Source organism: Oncorhynchus masou, chromosome 11, assembly GCF_036934945.1.
Source record: "Oncorhynchus masou masou isolate Uvic2021 chromosome 11, UVic_Omas_1.1, whole genome shotgun sequence".
Lineage (NCBI taxonomy): Eukaryota > Metazoa > Chordata > Actinopteri > Salmoniformes > Salmonidae > Oncorhynchus > Oncorhynchus masou.
Genome location: NC_088222.1, coordinates 25285079 through 25307760, shown reverse-complemented (window position 1 = coordinate 25307760; position 22682 = coordinate 25285079). Strand labels below are relative to the sequence as shown.

The following is a 22682-nucleotide window of genomic DNA, read 5'->3' as shown; positions in this document are numbered from 1 at the left end:
TTGAAATATACATGAATAACCCCCAACTCAAACATTTAATGCTATGTCTGAAGTGCAAGATTGCACATGACATCACCCACTCTAAAACTCCTTTATTCTGCCCATTTGAATTGCAGATAATTCATTTAAAACGGTTCCAGTTTATGAATGGGCGGTGGATCAAATCCCAGAAGATTGTTAGGTTTCCCATGGAGACGTTTGACCCCAGTGCTTTCCTGACCCCAAGAGATGCAGACCAAAGCCAAGAGAGCTGGAGGGATAAGCTGGGGGAGGAGCTACATGACACAGAGGGAGGAGTGAAAAAGTCTGGGGGTGGAGACACTGTCTGTAACCCTGCCCTGATTCTCAACAATGGGAAAGGTTTGTATAAAATCTTGACGGGTTTCAGATGTACCAGTCATATCCCACTTATTATTTTAAGGAGGCTGGTGTTCTTCTATGAATATGTGTCTGTTTGTAGCCCCTCTGTGCTCAGTGAGGATGGCCAGCACCCCCCTCAGCAGAGACGTCTGTCCCAACTGCAGCCCTGAGAGTGAGGGCAGGAGGCAGGGTCGTGGGCTGGTGTTTCCCACAGGAAGCAGGTACCAACTGTCCCTCAGTAAGGAGAGCCTGGACAGTGGCAGGGAGAGCCCCATGGAGCTGGAGGCCAGCAGGACGAGGATGGGGAGCATGGGAGAAGGCCTCAGTGACTCCACCTCTGGTGAGGACATGGCCAGAGAATGTGACAACACAAAGTCTGTGTCTGAGCTCAACAGCAATGGCTACACCGAGAACACCATGGATCTGGAGGCCTCCCAGGGCCAAAGAGACCTGGATCCCATGTACAACTTGTATGCAATTTCAGTAAGTATTAAGTGGGTCAAATATTTGTTTTTCTCTGTAAGAATTTTACTGTCCTAGCCTGAAGCCTGAGAGTAAAGTAACTGTCTATCTACCATCTGAAATATCCTCTAACCCCCAATCACTTTTGGGTTTGCAGTGCCATTCAGGGATCCTAGGAGGAGGCCACTATGTGACATATGCCAAAAACCCAAATGAAAAGTGGTACTGTTACAACGACAGTAGCTGTAAGGTAAGCTGTATGCCAAAACAGAACTTATATCTCTGCTATGTGGTGCAGTGTCCATTGTCATCTGTAACTCAGTTATTTAAAGTTCACAAATATAAACAAACCTCGCTGTGTTTTCTGTGTTCAGGAGTTGCAGTCAGAGGAGATTGATGCAGACTCTGCCTATATCCTGTTCTATGAGCAGCAGGAAGTGGATTATTCTCTGTTCATGCCCAAAACTGACGGCAAAAAGATGGCCGACACAACTTGCATGGACGAGGACTTTGAGTCTGACTATAAGAAGTACTGTGTTCTTCAGTAATGGACTGTCTGACGATATGTGTCAATGGGCTGCCGGTTATTCGACATGCTTGTGCTACAAAACCACCTTACTATTTGACTGAAATCTCTCAGGATGAGATGAGCTGAAGCTTAGAAATCATCCCTGGTGGTTAGAAGTGGACAACCAACCATTTTTACACCTTCATAGTGGATGGACCTTTTTTTTCAAGTAATGGTACTCAAGTGTATTTCCCGCTTGCGATGTCAAACAAAACGGTGGGCTGTGTATTGGTTTGTTTTGGGGAGTGACAATGCTTAGGCCCATGGTGTTGGTCCTAGGCCAAATGTGACAAATGTGGGAGTGTGTGTTTTTGTTTGTAAACCAATGCCAGTTGCAATATGCCATTAATGTTTCGGCACATTGATTGGTACGCTCTGCAGTTACATCCCCTCATTGAATAATACAAAAAATGATTGCAGTAGAAGCAAGTGTTCACTACCTCATCATACCCTACTTTGGACAGGAGTCAAATGCAATGTCCCAATTCTACAATTCCCTTTTTTGTTGTCCTCAAATGTAAATGATTTAGACTCTAGACCGATAGGCCTGGATTATATTCAGTGTTCCTGAACTACATTTATGTATTTGCATTGCAATGTATCTTTTGTGTTTGTTTATCGTGTCAGGTCTTTTAAGAACAAAGCCTCAGACTCTCACCGATCTGAGAGGATCTTCCTTTAGCGTCTGCTTTGTACCAATTGTGTGCAGGTCCATTCCAACAACATATCAGTCTGTTCCATCACAACATTGTGATGTTATCACATCGTGTCATTACAGTAGTGCTACCAACAGGCTGTATCATTGTGCCCAATTTAACACAATTCTTTATATACACTACCATTCAAAAGTTTGGGGTCACTTAGAAATGTCTGTTTTTGAAAGAATAGCACTGTTTATTTGTCCATTAAAATAACATCAAATTGATAAGATATACAGTGTAGACGTTGTTAATGTTATAAAAAAAAATATATATTTTACCTTTTATTTAACTACGCAAGTCAGTTAAGAACAAATTCTTATTTTCAATGACGGCCTAGGAACAATGGGTTAACTGCCTGTTCAGGGGCAGAACGACAGATTTGTCAGCTCAGGGATTTGAATTTGCAACCTTTCGGTTACTAGTCCAACACTCTACCCACTAGGCTACCCTGCCGCCCCCCTAGGCTACTCTGCCGCCCCGGTAGCTGGAAAAGGCAGATTTATTTTAATGTAATATCTACATAGGCGTACAGAGACCCATTATCAGCAACGTCAACAGTGAAGAGGCGATTCTGGGATGCTGGCCTTCTAGACAGAGTTCCACTGTCAGTGTTCTTTTGCTTGTCTTAATCTTTTCTTTTATTGGCCAGTCTGAGATATGGCTTTTTCTTTGCAACTCTGCCTAGAAGGCCAGCATCCCGGAGTCGCCTCATCACTGTTGACGTTGAGACTGGTGTTTTTGCGGTTACTATTTAATGAAGCTACCAGTTGAGGACTTGTGATGTGTCTGTTTCTCAAACTAGACACTCTAATGTACTTGTCCTCTTGCTCAGATGTGCAACGGGCCTCCCACTCTGGTTAGAGCCAGTTTGCGCTGTTCTGTGAAGGGACACAGCGTTGTACGAGATCTGGAATAGCTTTAATTTCTCAGAACAAGAAGAGACTGACGAGTTTCAGAAATAAGTTATTTGTTTCTGGCCATTTTGAGCTTGTAATCGAATCCACAAATGCTGGTGCTCGACTAGTCTAAAGAAGGACAGTTTTATTGCTTCTTTAATCAGAACAACTGTTTTCAGCTGTGCTAACATAGTTGCAAAAGAGTTTTCTAATGATCAATTAGCCTTTTAAAATGATGAACTTGGATTAGCTAACACAACATGCCATTGGAACACAGGTGCGATGGTTAGGCCTCTGTACGCCTATATAGATCTGCCTATTAAAAAATCTGCCGTTTCCAGCTACAACTCATTGACAACATTAACAATGTCTACACTGTATTTCTGATCAATTTGATGTTATTTTAATGGTCAAATGTGTTTGTTTTTTTTGTTTTTTTTAAACAAGGATATTTCTAAGTGACCCTAAACCTTTGAACGGTAGTGTATACAGTTGAAGTTGGACGTTTACATACACCTTAGCCAAATACATATAAACTCAGTCCTTGCTCGCACACGCTTTTTCAGTTCTGCCGTCAAATTTTCTATAGGATTGAGATCAGGGCTTTGTGATGGCCACTCCAATACCTTGACTTTGTTGTCCTTGAGCCATTGTGCCACAACTTTGGAAGTATGCTTGGGGTCATTGTCCATTTGGAAGACCCATTTGCGACCAAGCTTTAACTTCCTGACAGATGTCTTGAGATGTTACTTCAATATATCCACATTTTCCTTCACAAAATAGATGGCATCATGAGGAAGTGCACCAGTCCCTCCGGCAGCAAAGCACCCCCACAACATGATGCTGCCACCCCAATGCTTCACGGTTGGGCTGGTGTTCTTCGGCTTGCAAGCCTCCTCCTTTTTCCTCCAAACATAATGATAGTCATCAAGGCCAAACAGTTCCATTTTTGTTTCATCAGACCAGAGGACATTTCTCCAAAAAGTACGATCTTTGTCCCCATGTGCAGTTGCAAACCGTAGTCTGGCTTTTTACTGGTGGCTTTGGAGCAGTGGCTTCTTCCTTGCAGAGTGGCCTTTCAGGTTATGTGGATATAGGACTTGTTTTACTGTGGATATAGTAACTTTTTTGTACTGGTTTCCTCCAGCATCTTCACAAGGTCATTTGCTGTTGATCTGGGATTGATTTTCACTTTTCGCAGCAAAGTACATTCATCTCTAGGAGACAGAACGCGTCTCCTTCCTGGGCTGTAAGATGGCTTCGTGGTCCCATGGTGATTATACTTTCGTACTATTGTTTGTACAGATGAACGTGGTACTGTCAGGCATTTTGAAATTCCTCCCAGGGATGAACCAGTCTTGTAGAGGTCTACAAAAAAAAATCTGAGGTCTTGGCTGATTTCTTTTGATTTCCCCATGATTTCAAGCAAAAAGGCACTGAGTTTGAAGGTAGGCCTTGTAATACATCCACAGATTCACCTCCAATTGACTCAAATGATGTCAATTAGCCTATCATAAGCTTCTAAAGCCATGACATTTTCTGGAATTTTCCAAGCTGTTTAAAAGCATAGTCAACTTAGTGTATGTACATTTCTGACCCCCTGGAATTGTGATTAAGTGAAATAATCTGTAAACAATTGTTGGAAAAATGATTTGGGTCATGCACAAAGTAGATATCCTAACCGGCTCGCCAAAACTATAATTTTTTAGCAAGAAATTTGTGGAGTGGTTGAAAAATGAGTTTTAATGACTCCAACCTAAGTGCAAACTTCTGACTTCAACTGTACATTGTTTTATTTAACTAGGCAAGTCAGTTATGATGAAATTCTTATTCACAATGACGGCCTAACACTGGCCAAACCCAGACGACGCTGGACCAATTGTGCGCCGCCCTATGGGACTCCCAATCACGGACAGTTGTTATACAGCCTGGATTCGAACCAGGGTGTTTATAGTGACACCTCGAGCACTGAGATGCAGTGCCTTAGACCGCTGTGCCACTCGGGAGCCCGAATGCAAGTCATGAGATCACAAATTCGAAGGGCAGAAGTTGTGAATAATGTTGCATCTTTCTGAATGCCATGGGTATGAGGTATTTGATTTAGGCAGAGTGGGACATTTGACAGTTTGAGCAGTTGTACCTTACCGTTATTCAACAAGTGAATAGCTAGCTTTTCCCTCTGAGCTTTGAAAGATGTATTTAATGTAACTATATTGACATACACTGTATGTGATACATAGGAGTTGAATTGAATCTAATCAGATGGAGAACAAAATCACAAACTCTAGGCTGTGAGCTATAGTATATCCATTACAATACACAGCTCTCATTTCTTAAGTCTTGTTGAGGTATATGCTTTATTTGGTGAATCAATGACTGATTATAACAGCTGGACAGAAACCTACCAACTCTACCTGGCCTATGATGGTAGAATGATACACATCCTGATAACAGTTATATTTTTTTACATTTTTAACATTAGCCCTGCTATTGCCGTGGTCATTTTCAGAATTGTCCCCCCGAAAAGCTTGATGCAGTGAATACTACTGAATGATTTATTTATTTTGTTTTATGTCTATTTCGTTTTTTAATTTATTAATTTCATGTACTTTTGTAAAATGTTTAAATGTAAAATGTATTTTGCAATAACCCTTGAGGAAAAACTTAAATGTACATATATACTTTTGGAAAAAGGATGTATTGGAATATGAACTGTAAAGATCTGCCGTGTATATGGAGTGAATTAGTTTCTGTGACTATTAAAGCAGCCAATGAACTACACAGCCTGTCTCCCTTTTTCTTGTACAGACTTATTTGGCAACAGGTAGCCTAGTGGTTAGAGTTGGACTAATAACCAAAAGATTACAAGATCGAATCCCCAAGCTGACAAGGTAAACATCTGTTGTTCTGCCCCTGAACAAGGCAGTTAACCCACTGTTCCTAGGCCGTCATTGAAAATAAGAATTTGTTCTTAACTGACTTGCCTAGTTCAAAAGGTTTTTTAAAAATTGTGATGGTTAACATGAAAAATGTCATGTAAATGTATAATGGTCATGACTTAATAACAACGTCATAACTAGCCTAAGCTAGACAATATTCTCAGAATGGTCTGTTGTATAGTAATCCCCAGGAGTTAATAAACCTTAGGACCACATATGTTCGAGAAGCAAACCTCAAAGAACTGTTGTAGAAGTACTTCCTATAAGGAAACCACAATATAGACACCATGTCGGCCCCCATCCCCCTTAGAGATATGTAACTGTTGGTGAATGTAAACATCAGAGCACTGCAAGGAAATGCCTCCCACCTCATAGCACTCCATGACACACACGCTTGATAACCACAGAGATGACTAAATGGAACCTTTTATTTTTTTATCTTTTTTACACATGGCCAAATTTCCAGCTTTAACTCTTGTTTAATTTAAAACAATACGTGGCCCGTCATAAAGTGTTCATCAACAGCCACTTCTTTTGTCACCCAAAAGCTCATACTAGTGCATGATGGTAGGATGACTTGAAAGCTAAATTGTTGCAGCGAAAGAGTGGTGCTGAAGACTAAGCTCCTCTTTCCTGTGAGTGAGGGACAACAGGAAGTGAGGTAAAGAACATATGTAGGTGGTCCACAAAGTGATCACAATAGAAAAGATTTCACATGAATTTGGATAGAAGGTGTCTGAATATCTACCTGCATGGGCTCTATGGGTAAGATCTCTCTATATCAGCTCAATATAACTAATTAAAAACTAATTATAGCTCTATGCCTACTTCAAATAACATTTTATTGGTCACACACATATTTAACAGACATTGCGCGTGTAGTGAAATGCTTGTGGTCCTAGTTTCAACAGTGCAGTAGTATCTAACAATTCACAACAATACACATATATAGAAGTAAAGAATGGAATTAAGAAATATATAAATGTTAGGACGAGCAATGTCGTGGTGGGATTGACTAAAATAGAATACAGTATATACATATAAGATGAGTAAAGCAGTATGTAAACATTATTAAAGTGACTAGTGTTCCAGTATTAAAGTGGCCAGTGATTCCATGCCTATGCTGTCGTGTCTTTGGCATCATTAAAAGTGAAGATTTATTATATCAAATCAATTCTCTAATTATTATTACGTGATTAAACTAATCATGTAAATGTAATTAACTAGGAAGTCAGGGCACCAAGGAAAATCTTCAGATTACCAAGTTATAACTCTTCAGATATTTTAAAATCTGATCAATTAGTCTTCTACTAATGAATTATTCTTTACCTCACGCCAGTCTCGTTCCAAACGTCATAAATTGTTGGTTATCTCCGCGAACACAGCCTTTACTATGAATCATCCATACACAAATTGGCTTAATCATTTATTTACTAACTAAATAATCACAGAAATGCATAAACAAACAAACAGTAGATAGGTTGCAAACAAGGATAGGGATGATTCCCCAATGGGCTAAGCCAATATGATGGCTTGGTGGACAAAGGGAAGTGGGTGTGGACAGAAAGAGTGGGAAAGACAAAAGGGATCACTACACACAGTTGATAATTATATTTATTGAAATGCTAATCCTTTGCACATGAACACTCACTCATTTGGGAATAATTGCAATCGATATATATTTACACCCATGTCAGGCATATGTGTACAGGTGGCAGGGAAGTCAGGCGCAGGAGAGTCAAACGTAGTGTTAAATGGAGTCTTTTAATAAAGTCCAAGTAACATGCTCCATAACACTAAATAGACAAATGAATAATAAATAAATATGGGTACGAAGACCCGTCGCGCACCTATACAAAAACACTACACTGACGATAAACAATCTCTGACAAAGACATGAGGGGAAACAGAGGGTTAAATACACAACAGGTAATGAATGGGATTGAAAACAGGTGTGTGGGAAGACAAGACAAAACCAATGGAAAATGAAAAATGGATCAATGATGGCTAGAAGACCAGTGACGTCGAACACCGAGCACCGCCCGAACAAGGAGAGGCAACGACTTCGGCAGAAGTCGTGACAACCCATGTGTCGTCGTGATCTCTTCGCATCCCAGGTTTACATAATTTCTAGCTGCAAACTAGTAATTAGTATCTAAGATTTGCTCTTATTCTGTAGGGATTGATAGTCTCAGAGTTGAACCATTTCCAGCCGTGTAGCCAATGCTCCACGTGGTATGGTTAGGAATTCAATAACTATTCGCAATCACAGCTTGGTACTCAAACCTGTGCCACGTCAGTTTACACAGAGGTACGCATGGCCTGAAGAGGATTTCCTCAGGGGGTGGGGGGGGGGTTTATTCGTAACATTAGAAAAGGCGGTTCTATGATGCCTGATCATGTATGTGCTCACAGGGGCGGGCCAATGACTTAGTTAAACTTTAAAAGGAATACAATTCTATCACATTAAAGGCTTAACATCACATTACATCATTTCACAAATAGTTTCATCTTCAACTCATTCATTTTATACAAGGATTAGATGGAAACATCATAATTGAGAAATGTGCACATTCAGAGATATACAGTTGAGGACGGAAGTTTACAAACACTTAGGTTGGAGTCATTAAAACTCGTTTTTCAACCACTCCACAAATTTCTTGTTAACGAACTATAGTTTTGGCAAGTCGGTTAGGACATTTACTTTGTGCATGACACAAGTCATTTTTCCAACAATTGTTTGCAGACAGATTATTTCACTTATAATTCATTGTATCACAATTCCAGTGGGTCAGAAGTTTACATACACTAAGATGACTGTGCCTTTAAACAGCTTGGAAAATTCCAGAAAATCATGTCATGGATTTAGAAGCTTCTGATAAATTATGTCAATTAACCTATCAGAAGCTTCTAAAGCCATGACATCATTTGAATAAATTGGAGGTGTACCTGTGGATGTATTTCAAGGCATACCTTCAAACTCAGTGCCTTTTTGCTTGACATCATGGGAAAATCATAAGAAATCAGCCAAGACCCCAGAAAAACAATTGTGGACCTCCACAAGTCTGATTCATCCTTGGGTGGAATTTCCAAACGCCTGACAGTACCACGTTCATCTGTACAAACAATAGTACACAAGTATAAACACCATGGGACCAAGCAGCCATCATAACGCCCAGGAAGGAGACGAGTTCTGTCTCCTAGAGATGAACGTACTTTGCTGCGAAAAGTGCAAATCAATCCCAGAACAGCAGCAAAGGACCCTGTGAAGATGCTGGAGGAAACAGGTACAAAAGTATCTATATCCACAGTAAAACAAGTCCTATGTCGACATAACCTGAAATGTCGTTCAGCAAGCAGAAGCCACTTCTCCAAAACCGCCATAAAAAAAGCCAGACTACGGTTTGCAACTGCACATGGGGACAAAGATCGTACTTTTTGGAGGACTGTCCTCTGGTCTGATGAAACAAGAATATAACTTTTTTTCCATAATGACCATCGTTATGTTTGGAGTAAAAAGGGGGAGGCTTGCAAGTCGAAGAAGTACAGGGAGCACGGTGCTTTGCTGCAGGAGGGACTGGTACGCTTCCCAAAATAGCTGGCATCATGAGGAGGAAAATTGTGGATATATTGAAGTAACATTTCAAGACATCAGTCAGGATGTTAAAGCTTGGTCGCAAATGGGTCTTCCAAATGGACAATGACCCCAAGCATACATCCAAAGTTGTGGCAAAATGGCTTAAGGACAACAAAGTCAAGGTATTGGAGTGGCCATCCCAAAGCCCTGACCTCATTCTTATAGAAAATTTGTGGGCAGAACTGAATAAGCGTGTGCGAGCAAGGAGGCCTACAAACCTGACTCAGTTACATCAGCTGGGAATGTGATGAAAGAAACAAAACCTGAAATAAATAATTATCTTTACTATTATTCTGAAATTTCACATTCTTAAAATAAAGTGATGATCCTAACTGACCTAAGACAGGGAAATTTTACTCTGATTAATTGTCAGGAATTGTGAAAAACTGAGTTTAAATGTTTTTGGCTAAGGTGTATGTAAACTTCAGACTTCAACTGTAGTTATGTGTGTTTTCCTGTCTTCTCTGAGGTCACCAAATGAAACACGCTCGTCATACCCGTCCCTTAACCTCTCTAGGACGGTAGCACCCACCTCGTCAACAGCCAGTGAAACTGCAGGGCGCCAAATTCAAAACAACAGAAATCCCATAGTTAATATTCCTCAAACATACATATATTTTACACCATTTTAAAGATACACTTGTTGTAAATCCAGTAAATCCAGTCACAGTGTCCGATTTCAAAAAGGCTTTACGATGAAAGCAATCCAAACGATTAAGTTAGGTCAGAGCCAAGTCACAGAAAAATACAGCCATTTCTCCAGCCAAAGAGAGTAGTCACAAATAGCAGAAATAGAGATAAAATTAATCACTAACCTTTGATGCTCTTCATCAGATGACACTCATAAGACTTCATGTTACACAATACATGTATGTTTTGTTCGGTAAAGTTCATATTTCTATCCCAAAAATTTGAGTTTACATTGGCGCGTTATTTTCCGTATTTCCAAAACATCCAGTGATTTTGCAGAGAGCCACATGAATTTATAGACACACTCATAATAAACATTGCTAAAACATACAACTTGTGCATTGAATTTTAGATCCACTTCTCCTTAATGCAACCGCTGTGTCAGATTTCTTTTTAACTTTACGGAAAAAAGAAAACCATGCAATAATCTGAGTACGGTGCTCAGACGACAAATCAAGCCAAACAGATATCCGCCATGTTGGAGTCAACAGAAGTCAGAAAAAAACATTATATATATATTCACTTACTTTTGATGATCTTCATCAGAATGCACTCCCAGGAATCCCAGTTCCACAATAAATGTTTGTTTTGTTCGACAATGTCCATAATTTATTTCCAAATAGCTCCTTTTGTTAATTAACACGTTCAATTCACAAATCCAAACTCACGACGCGCGGGCAGGTCAAGGCGAAAGTTCAGAAGAAAAGTCATATTACAATTCGTAGAAACATGTCAAACGATGTATAGAATCAAACTTTAGGATGTTTTTAACATAAATCTTCAATAATGTTCCAACCGGGGAATTCCTTTGTCTGTAGAAATGCAATGGAACAGAACTCGCTCTCACGTGAACGCGTGAGAGTGAGCTCATGCCTCTCTGGCAGACCTCTGACTCAATCCCCTCTCATTCGCCCCCACTTCACAGTAGAAGCCTCAAACAAGGTTCTAAATACTGTTGACATCTAGTGGAAGCCTTAGGAAGTGCAATATGACCCCATAGACACTGTGCAGGCTAAGAGTTGAAAAACTACAAACCTCAGATTGCCCACTTCCTGGTAGGATTTTTTTCTCAGGTTTTTGCCTGCCATATGAGTTCTCTTATACTCACAGACATCATTCAAACTGTTTAAGAAACTTCAGAGTGTTTTCTATCCAAATCTACTATATGCATATTCTAGCTTTTATGGCTGAGTAGCAGGCAGTTTAATTTGGGCACGCTTTTCATCCAAAATTCCCAAAGCTGCCCCCTACCCTAGAGAAGTTAAGTGTCCACGGACCATTCCCACCTTCTCAGAAGTGGACATTTTGTTTCATTTTCCCATTTTGGGGATTTAGGGGTTCGGCCATGTGAAATCCTTTGTTCACTCTGTGGTCTCTCTGCATGAAAAGGGGAAGAGAGTCTCCGCCAAGAATTTACGACCTGAGATGACAGAACCTGGGTGTAGGAGAGACAGAGAGGGGGAAGCCCCGATCTATACCCAGAAAGGGACACGTCATGACAATGTATATAGGGCAGCAGCTACTAAGGTGCAGGGTTGAGTAACCGGGTGGTAGCTGGCTAGTGATGGCTATTTAACAGTCTGATGACCTTGAGATAGATGTTTTTCAGTCTCTTGGTCCCAGCTTTGATGCACCTGTACTGACCTTTGCCTTCTGGATGATAGCGGGGTGAACAGGCCGTGGCTTAGGTGGTTGATGTCCTTGATGATCTTTTTGGCCTTCCTGTGACATTGGGTGCTTGCGGTTGCTGGTGCCGTAGCAGGCAGTGATACAGCCCGACAGGATGCTCTCAATCGTGCACCTGTAAAAGTTTGACGTTCTTAAATTTCTTCAGCCTCCTGAGGTACACACTGTTTGTGTGGGTAAACCATTTCAGATCATCAGTGATGTGTACGCTGATGAACTTGAAGCTTTCCACCTTCTCCACTGTGGCCCAATCGATGTGGATGGGGACTTTAGAACAACTCCTTGCTCATCATTTCACATTTTTGCTCTTGATTCCTCAGATGAAGGCAATGTGCGCACTCACAAGAACAATGTCATATGTGAATACAAGCAACAATCACACAGAAACCTCCCTCATCAGCAACGTAACAAGTCCTTCAAATATAATAAATGATCTTGATAATACATTCTCAACAGATCCTGAAGTAGGTGAGTCATATAATCATATGTCATGTGAGAGGTTTACTGATGGCGGTTTCTCATGCTGTGATGTAACGGTGAACATGTCTTTTCTCAGATGGTGTCAAATTTAATGGGATGTTCTACATTTTAATCGGTATTTCTGGGTTTACTGTTACCATTGTCCTTTTACTGGTCATTCTGTGGACAATGAAGTAAGTTTATAGCTCAACTACTTGTTAACATATCAAACGTGTACCTTTCCTTAATACAGTATCAGCAGTGGATGTGTTTATTCCATAGTGGATGCAGTAATATACAGTACAACTAACTTTCTTCATACCCTTTCCAGGTATCGCACTTTGATTCACACCATTCGAGAGCTGCAGGGTTTTGAGTGTCTATTGGGCAGAGCTCCTCCATCCAACCCCCCAGCTCTAAGTCCCCTAACCTTGAGGAAGTGTCTAGTGCGTGAGACTGGAAGCCCACTAGAGCTTGTCTCTGTCACTCTGGGACAGGAGTATCAGAACACTAGCTCGCCCACTCCCCTGCTCAGGCAGACAACCAAGTCAGCTTCTAGGTCTCTCTGGAGACCACAGCAAACGGTAAACTCAGGTTGAAGAAAAAGCTACAGGGTAAAATAACATTCTCATACTCAAATCTAGCTGTAGAATGTTGTAACAGCATGGACTTAATTTCCCAGGATTCCTGCTTCAACACATCAGGGCTGGGCATGCAGCAACTCATCAAAGCAGGGAGGGAAGGGGTGTACTACAAGGCTAAGATGACGCGTGGCACCTGCAAGGGTCACTCCATTGTCACCTGCAAGATGACCAAAGAGGGTAAGGACAAATCCACCAAGCTTACTACTAAACTCAGCTAAAAAAGTAACATCCCCTTTTCAGAACCCTGTCTTTCAAAGATAATTTGTAAAAATCCAAATAACTCCACAGATCCTCATTGTAAAGGCTTTAAACACTGTTTCCCATGCTTGTTCAATGAATCATAAACAATTAATGAACAAGTACCTGTTGAACGGTCGTTAAGACACTAACAGCTTACAGACAGTAGTCAATTAAGGTCACAGTTATGAAAACTTAGGACACTAAAGAGGCCTTTCTACTGACTCTGAAAAACACCAAAAAAAGCTGGCCAGGGTCCCTGCTCACCTGCGTGAATGTGCCTTAGGCATGCTGCAAGGAGGCATGAGGACTGCGGATGTGGCCAGGGCAATAAATTGCAATGCCCATACTGTGAGACGCCTAAGACAGCGCTACAGGGAGACAGGCCGGACAGCTGATCGTCCTTGCAGTGGCAGACCACGTGTAACAACACTTCACCAGACATCACTGGCAACAACGTCGCCTATGGGTGGGCACTGGACCAGACAGGACTGGCAAAAAGTGCTCTTCACCAACGAGACGCGGTTTTCTCTCACCAGAGGTGATTGTCGGATTCGCGTTTATTGTCGAAGGAATGATCGTTACACCGAGGCCTGTACTCTGGAGCGGGATCGATTTGGAGGTGGAGGGTCCGTCATGGTATGCGACTGTGTGTCAGCATCATCGGACTGAGCTTGATGTCATTGCAGGCAATCTCAATGCTGTGCGTTATGGGGAAGACATCCTCCTCCCTAATGTGGTACCCTTCCTGCAGGCTCATCCTGTCATGACCCTCCAGCATGACAATGCCACCAGCCATACTGCTCATTCTGTGCGTGATTTCCTGCTAGACAGGAATGTCTTGGTGGAAGAGTAGGGTAACATCTCACAGCAAGAACGGGCAAATCTGTTGCAGTCTATGAGGAGGAGATGCGCTGCAGTACCTAATGCAGCTGGTGACCACACCAGATACTGACTGTTATTTTTTATTTTGACCCTCCCTTTGTTCATGGACACATTATTCCATTTCTGTTAGTCACTTGTCTGTGGAACTTGTTCAGTTTATGTCTCAGTTGTTGAATCTTGTTATATTCATACAAATATTTACACATGTTAAGTTTGCTGAAAATAAACACAGTTGACAGTTTGAGGACGTTTATTTTTTTGCTGAGATTATTTAACGTTGTTAGTCAATACCAAAAAGACAATGCACTGTACTCCTCACAATAATACATGTACCAATCACAGCCCTCACCATCAGAGGTTTACTGTTTGAAATGCACCCAGGAGCTTATACCTACCAAAACAGTTGATAAACGTGGTTTGTTCTCGGTAGGGGTTACCCACAGGAGGGTAGCCAGAGAGGTGAACATCATGAGGAAGCTGGGTACCCACAAGAACGTGCTGCAGCTGCTAGACTGGAACATCACACAGGGTAAGAGTCACAGACTTGTTTATTAAGCATTCATTGTTTCTGAAATTTGAAAAATGGCAAAATATACAGTAAGGTGGTGTTGTGTGTTTCATTTTTCTTTACTCCAGCTCCTTACATGCTGATCCTGGAGTCGGTGAGCAGTGGGACCCTGCGCAGTTTCCTGCAAGTGAATCAACACCAACTGAGCAGGGACAGTGATCTGCAAAAGCACTTCACCACAGCAGCATATCACATTGCCCATGCAATGAGACACCTGCGCTCTAAAATGGTACATTAGAATCATTTGAAAAATCCATCAACAATGTCATATATTTCACTTTTGTCTGTGGTCACCACACATACATATTTGACTACAGTCCCCATAATCTCTGTTGCACAATTGTTCATACTACAGGTGGTGCACTGTGACCTAGCCCTGAGGAACATCATGGTTAACCATTTCCCCAGAGAGGTGAAGCTGGCGGAGTTTGGACTGGCCCAAGACCTGACTCTTTTGAGCAGCCGTCGCAGCAGCCACAAAGGAGACCACTTGGTGAGGAGGACTGTCTTGGAGTCACCCAGACGTTGTGACCAGAGCATAATTTAACTTGGCTGTTCTTTTTGGTTCTGTTGGCAGCGAAAAGTGCCCCTGCGTTGGTATCCTCCAGAGTACTTCAGAAACAACTACTACAGCTTCAAAGGGGATGTCTGGGCATTTGGCATTGTGCTGTGGGAGATGCAAACATTTGGTAAAATGGAAAGAGCACCTGAGATTAACTGAGAAAAATGTATTCACTAACGTATTAATAATGAATGTTCATTTTTTAGGGGGTAGATCAAATTTAATATTAAAGATAGATTGTAGCTTCCATCAATGTAATTGTCTGCATCATTTCCAATCCCCAATATGTATTTTTTGTAAATGTATACAGTACCAGTTAAAAGTTTGGACACACCTACTCATTCAAGGGTTTTTCTTTATTTTTACTATTTTCTACATTGTAGATGTTTAACTTTGTTGTTTCACAAAAGTTTTGAAAATATATCAATTTTACAGACACAGTATATTTGACATTTGTGATCTTGTTGTTATTAGTCCCACCCTTCAGCTCCATTCAACCCCTCCCATCTAGCTCTTAACACCATCCATACTGGATTTCCATTTGTCATGTATTTTTTAACAGTGCTGTAATGATTCGTCTTAATCTTAGGGACCTTACCATATCCCAACCTGGAGACTTTAGAGTTGGTGGGGCGCTACATCTGCTCTGGACACAGGAACTCAGAACCAGAGACATGTAGGCCAGAGATGTGAGTAATTATCCCCCTTCAGATATTTTTTTTTACATGGAATATTTCCAGGCATACAGTGCCTTGCGAAAGTATTCGGCCCACTTGAACTTTGCGACCTTTTGCCACATTTCAGGCTTCAAACATAAAGATATAAAACTGTATTTTTTTGTGAAGAATCAACAACAAGTGGGACACAATCATGAAGTGTAACGACATTTATTGGATATTTCAAACTTTTTTAACAAATCAAAAACTGAAACATTGGGCGTGCAAAATTATTCCGCCCCTTTACTTTCAGTGCAGCAAACTCTCTCCAGAAGTTCAGTGAGGATCTCTGAATGATCCAATGTTGACCTAAATGACTAATGATGATAAATACAATCCACCTGTGTGTAATCAAGTCTCTGTATAAATGCACCTGCACTGTGATAGTCTCAGAGGTCCGTTAAAAGCACAGAGAGCATCATGAAGAACAAGGAACACACCAGGCAGGTCCGAGATACTGTTGTGAAAAAGTTTAAAGCCGGATTTGGATACAAAAAGATTTCCCAAGCTTTAAACATACCAAGGAGCACTGTGCAAGCGATAATATTGAAATGGAAGGAGTATCAGACCACTGCAAATTTACCAAGACCTGGCCGTCCCTCTAAACTTTCAGCTCATACAAGGAGAAGACTGATCAGAGATGCAGCCAAGAGGCCCATGATCACTCTGGATGAACTGCAGAGATCTACAGCTGAGGTGGGAGACTGTCAATAGGACAACAATCAGTCAGATGGTTAAAATTGATGGGAAGATGGATGGAGCCAAATACAGGACCATTCTGGAAGAAAACCTGATGGAGACTGCAAAAGACCTGAGACTGGGACGGAGATTTGTCTTCCAACAAGACAATGATCCAAAACATAAAGCAAAATCTACAATGGAATGGTTCAAAAATAAACATATCCAGGTGTTAGAATGGCCAAGTCAAAGTCCAGACCTGAATCCAATCGAGAATCTGTGGAAAGAACTGAAAACTGCTGTTCACAAATGCTCTCCATCCAACCTCACTGAGCTCGAGCTGTTTTGCAAGGAGGAATGGGAAAAAAATTCAGTCTCTCGAAGTGCAAAACTGATAGAGACATACCCCAAGCGACTTACAGCTGTAATCGCAGCAAAAGGTGGCACTACAAAGTATTAACTTAAGGGGGCTGAATAATTTTGCACGCCCAATTTTTCAGTTTTTGATTTGTTAAAAAAGTTTGAAATATCCAATAAATGTCGTTCCACTTCATGATTGTGTCCCACTTGTTGTTGATTCTTCACAAAAAAATACAGTTTTATATCTTTATGTTTGAAGCCTGAAATGTGGCAAAAGGTCGCAAAGTTCAAGGGGGCCGAATACTTACGCAAGGCACTGTATCTGACTGCTCATGTGTATTTGCATGATACTGGTGCGCTTGTAAACTTAGCAAAAGAAAGAAAATGTCCCTTTTTCAGGACCCTGTCTTTCAAAGATAATTCATAAAAATCCAAATAACTTCACAGATGATTGTAAAGGGTTTAAACACTGTTTCCCAAGTAATGAACATGCACCTGTAGAACGGTCATTAAGACACTAACAGCTTACAGACGGTAGGCAATTAAGGTCACAGTTATGAAAACTTAGGACACTAAAGAGGCCTTTCTACTGACTCTGAAAAACACCAAAAGAAAGCTGGCCAGGGTCCCTGCTCGTCTGCGTGAACGTGCCTTAGGCATGCTGCAAGGAGGCATGAGGACTGCAGATGTGGCCAGAGCAATAAATTGCAATGTCCTTACTGTGAGACGCCTAAAACAGCGATACAGGGAGACAGGATGGACAGCCGATCGTCCTCGCAGTGGCAGACCACGTGTAACAGCACCTGCACAGGATCGGTACATCCAAACATCACACCTGCGGGACAGGTACAGGATGGCAACAACAACTGCCTGAGTTACACCAGTGTTTATGCCACATATCCCTTTCCTTCTAGACTGGAGATGATGAAAGACTGCTGGCTGGAGCCCAACACCCAAAGGCCCTCCTTCAATGACATAGTCAGTGTCCTGGAGAACATCCTGGAGGATGATGCAGTGAGTGTGGCGTTTTCAGTTACCATTACCCTTGCATCTCCCATCCTTCTCTGTTGTAAAAACATATTTAAGAGGCAATCTAGGCATGCAAAATGTTACCTTTCCATGCAGTAATTTGTGTTTGTATATTGTCTGCAGGATTACATCAAAGTGAACAACAGACTAGCCAATGTTGGATATGGCGATTAAGATCAAATCTGCTTTACTCTCCTTCATGACGACTGAATATGTGCAGAGAGGAAGAGGTGAAGCCGCAGTATATAGATCATCTTTGATATGTGCAAGTTACTTCATGCATAACATGTTTGGATGTGCATGTTTGCAAAATCTGCTTTTTCTTTTACTTAGGGAAGTAGGTCTACTACAATGACCTTACACTGAGTGGACAAAACATTAGGAACAGCTACTTAATATTAAGTTGCACTTCCTTTTGCTCTCAGAACAGCCTCAATTCATCGGGGCATGGACTACAAGGTGCCAAAAGCATTCCACAGGGATGCTGGCCCATGTTCACTCCAATGCTTCTCACAGTTGTGTCAAGTTGGCTGGATGTCCTTTGGGTGGTGGACCATTTTTGATACACACAGGAAACTGTCGAGAGTGAAAAACACAGCAGTGTTGCAGTTCTTGAGACACTCAAACCGGTGCGCCTGGCACCTACTACCATACCCTGTTCATAGGCACTTACATCTTTTGTCTTGCCCATTCACCCATTCACAGAATAGCACACATACACAATCAATGTCTCACTTGTCAAGGCTTAAAAATCCTTCTTTAACATGTCTTCTCCCATTCAGCTACACTGATTCAAGTGGATTTAACAAGTGAAATCAATCAGATCACAGCTTTCACCTGGTTCAACTCCAGGTGTCATAAATGCATGACCCTCCCCTTGTACTGTAAATTAAATGGAATTAACTAAAATAATAATAACTGTAGTGATCCTGTGTTTATAAATGTGAATATCAACTTTGCCACTTCTGCATGTTTTTGTGGCACAGTTGGTGCCATGCAGGGCTACGGGCCAGAAGGTTGAGGATTCGCTGACAACCACAGAAGAGCTCGCTCTCCCTGCCTGTTTCGTTACTTCAAGATCAAAGCCGGTTGCAGAAATTGATCAGCTAGGGGGAATCAGATTTTCAACATTTTGATGCCATATTTTATAATATAAAATACGCTGCTCAAAAAAATGAAGGGAACACTAAAATAACACATCCTAGATCTGAATGAATGAAATATTCTTATTAAATACTTTTTTCTGTACATAGTTGAATGTGCTGACAACAAATTCACACAAAAAATATCAATGAAAATCAAATTTATCAACCCATGGAGGTCTGGATTTGGAGTCACACTCAACATTAAAGTGGAAAACCACACTACAGGCTGATCCAAATTTGATGTAATGTCCTTAAAACAAGTCAAAATGAGGCTCAGTAGTGTGTGTGGCCTACACGTGCCTGTATGACCTCCCTACAATGCCTGGGCATGCTCCTGATGAGGTGGCGGATGGTCTCCTGAGGGATCTCCTCCCAGACCTGGACTAAAGCATCTGCCAATTCCTGGACAGTCTGTGGTAGTCTGTGGTGCAACGTGGCGTTGGTGGATGGAGCGAGACATGATGTCCCAAATGTGCTCAATTGGATTCAGGTCTGGGGAACAGGCGGGCCAGTCCATAGCATCAATGCCTTACTCTTGCAGGAACTGCTGACACACTCCAGCCACATGAGGTCTAGCATTGTCTTGCATTAGGAGGAACCCAGGGCCAACCGCACCAGCATATGGTCTCACAAGGGGTCTGAGGATCTCATCTCGGTACCTAATGGCAGTCAGGCTACCTTTGGCGAGCACATGGAGGGCTGTGCGGCCCCCCAAAGAAATGCCACCCCACACCATGACTGACCCAACGCCAAACCGGTCATGCTGGAGGATGTTGCAGGCAGCAGAACGTTCTCCACGGTATCTCCAGACTGTCATATATGCTCAGTGTGAACCTGCTTTCATCTGTGAAGAGCACAGTGCGCCAGTGGCGAATTTGCCAATCTTGGTGTTCTCTGGCAAATGCCAAACGTCCTGCACGGTGTTGAGCTGTAAGCACAACCCCCACCTGTGGACGTCGGGCCCTCATACCACCCTCATGGAGTCTATTTCTGACCGTTTGAGCAGACACATGCACATTTGTGGCCTGCTGGAGGTCATTTTGCAGGGCTCTGGCAGTGCTTCCCCTGCTCCTCCTTGCACAAAGGCAGAGGTAGTGGTCCTACTGCTGGGTTGTTGCCCTCCTACGGCCTCATCCACATCTGCTGATGTACTGGCCTGTCTCCTGGTAGCGCCTCCATGCTCTGGACACTACGCTGACAGACACAGCAAACCTTCTTTGCCACAGCTCGCATTAATGTGCCATCCTGTATGAGCTGCACTACCTGAGCCACTTGTGTGGGTTGTAAACTCCGTCTCATGCTACCACTAGAGTGAAAGTACCGCCAGCATTCAAAAGTGACCAAAACATCAGCCAGGAAGCATAGGAACTGAGAAGTGGTCTGTGGTCACCACCTGCAGAACCACTCCTTTATTGGGGGTGTCTTGCTAATTGCCTATAATTTCCACCTGTTGTCTATTCCATTTGCACAACAGCATGTGAAATGTATTGTCAATCAGTGTTGCTTCCTAAGTGGACAGTTTGACTTCACAGAAGTGTGATTGACTTGGAGTTACATTGTGTTGTTTAAGTGTTCCCTTTATTTTTTTGAGCAGTGTATATGCAACAAATCTTCCACCAACAGGTTTATGTGCCAATGCACCACACAACCAATAAACAAAACATACCGACTTCGGGTCTTCAATATCACGGTTTTCATTTTCAACACAACAACAAATATACTGTCTCGACAAACAGAAAACACATCCCTTCCTACCTTAGGCTTACCAAGTATCAAAGGCTTGGCTTGACAATCTCTGAATGTCATTAAACTTGTTGGTCTCTTTCCAATTATCAAATTGCAGCTGGACAGTCTGGATTGATTGATTGATTTTATTTGTCAGTAAAAAAAACATATACAGTATAAACAAATAATTGTAAAAGTGACTGGGATTGCACAATAAAGTCAGGGACTAATTTCCATTGTGGCCCCTGCATTTGCTGCAGCATATGCTAGTAATATATGGACTGAATGCGCGTCTAATTTACACATCTCCATCTGACTTTCGGGGGGGTCAACCTAATTTTTTTATTGTAAATATTATTTTTTATTTATTTCAGCTGTATAATTTTAAAACAGCATATCATTTGCATATTGTTGCTTTAAATCAGTGTGCACCGGAGCACTATGTCATTGTCTTTCTCTCTCTCCATCAATTCCATTCAAATTGCATCCAAAATAGATAATCCTGTTCAAAAGTGTATATATATATATATATATATTATATATATTATATATATTGCCTTGCGAAAGTATTAGGCCCCCTTGAACTTTGCGACCTTTTGCCACATTTCAGGCTTCAAACATAAAGATATAAAACTGTATTTTTTTGTGAAGAATCAACAACAAGTGGGACACAATCATGAAGTGTAACGACATTTATTGGATATTTCAAACTTTTTTAACAAATCAAAAACTGAAAAATTGGGCGTGTATATATCCTAGCCTACCTCTTTCAGCTAATAATTTCAGATAATAAATTAAATTCAGTTATTAGCCTTATATTTAGCTAATGAATGATGGGCTATAAATAAGCTTCTAACTCATAGCCTCTGTCTCTTGCACAATACACACCATGTGCTCTGCTGGCCTTTCTCCTTAAAAAACGCTTCTTTGCTCTTGGAATCCCAGGAAAAGCTGGACTACAATAGCTTGCTGGAATAATTTATTTTTTAGCATGTCTTACACTAATAGACTGTTGGAAGAAGGATGCAAGCTCTTGTTTGCTGAATGACACTCCCTGATCTGTTTCACCTGTCCTTGTGATTGTCTCCACCCCCCTCCAGGTGTCGCCCATCTTCCCCATTATCCCCTGTGTATTTATTCATGTGTTCTCTGTGTCTGTTGCCAGTTTGTTTCGTTTGTGAATTCAACCAGTGTTTTGTCTCAGCTCCCGCTTTTTCCCAGTCTCTCATTTTCCTCACCCTCCTAGTTTTGACCCTTGCCTGTCCTGAATCTGAGCCTGCCTGCCCCTGACCTTGCCTGCACTTTTCCCCTACTCAGATTACCGACCTCTGCCTGACCTGAGCCTGCCATCCTGTACCTTTGCCCCAATACTCAATATTATCGACCCCTGCCTGCCTTGACCTGTCTTTTGCCTGCCCCTGTTGCTGTAAAAAACATTGTTACTTCAACACAGTCTGCATTTGGGTCTTACCTGAAACATGATAGCTGAATGATAAATACAGCAGCCAATACAACTCACGGCTGGGGAGTTTGAAAGAAGAGTGAACTCGGGATGGCGGTAGGCTATAGCAGTTTATTTGTTCAGACCCGTAACCATTCAATCTTAATGAAGAGAAAGGGAAGTAATCTGCATCTTATTCAAGTTCTATATTATTCAAGTATGTCATTACAATGAAGATCTGGAAAACAAAACTTTTAACTGTTGAATGCAAGGAAATAATGATGCAACAATCGA

At 41.6% G+C, this 22682-nt stretch overlaps 2 protein-coding genes across 3 annotated transcripts in view; both read left to right on the top strand.

Moving 5' to 3' along the window:
* The window catches only part of LOC135548375 (ubiquitin carboxyl-terminal hydrolase 32-like), a 29745-nt gene extending 23977 nt beyond the window's left edge, over positions 1–5768 (top strand). Inside the window, exons 31-34 of the mRNA XM_064977909.1 lie at positions 117–360; positions 461–843; positions 980–1072; positions 1197–5768. Coding sequence (XP_064833981.1) covers positions 117–360; positions 461–843; positions 980–1072; positions 1197–1370 — 894 coding nt within the window. The 3' untranslated portion in view covers positions 1371–5768. The remainder of the gene's footprint in view (positions 1–116; positions 361–460; positions 844–979; positions 1073–1196) is intronic.
* Positions 5769–6610: 842 nt separating this feature from the next.
* LOC135548373 (fibroblast growth factor receptor homolog 1-like) lies at positions 6611–21059 on the top strand. 2 transcript variants are annotated; one of them, XR_010456814.1, is made up of 13 exons: positions 6611–6691; positions 12260–12407; positions 12496–12592; positions 12730–12982; positions 13081–13219; positions 14595–14693; positions 14801–14961; positions 15088–15225; positions 15310–15421; positions 15884–15983; positions 17963–18062; positions 18201–18307; positions 19064–21059. XR_010456814.1 is itself a non-coding variant. In XM_064977908.1 (12 exons), the coding sequence occupies exons 2-12, from the start codon at positions 12260–12262 to the stop codon at positions 18249–18251; spliced, it is 1398 nt and encodes a 465-aa protein (XP_064833980.1). In that variant the 5' UTR covers positions 6611–6691; the 3' UTR covers positions 18252–19040. The 2 variants fall into 2 exon arrangements, 1 of the variants encoding a protein (XP_064833980.1); XM_064977908.1 differs by lacking the exon at positions 19064–21059 and having other exon boundaries at positions 18201–19040.
* The last annotated feature ends 1623 nt before the right edge of the window (positions 21060–22682 follow it).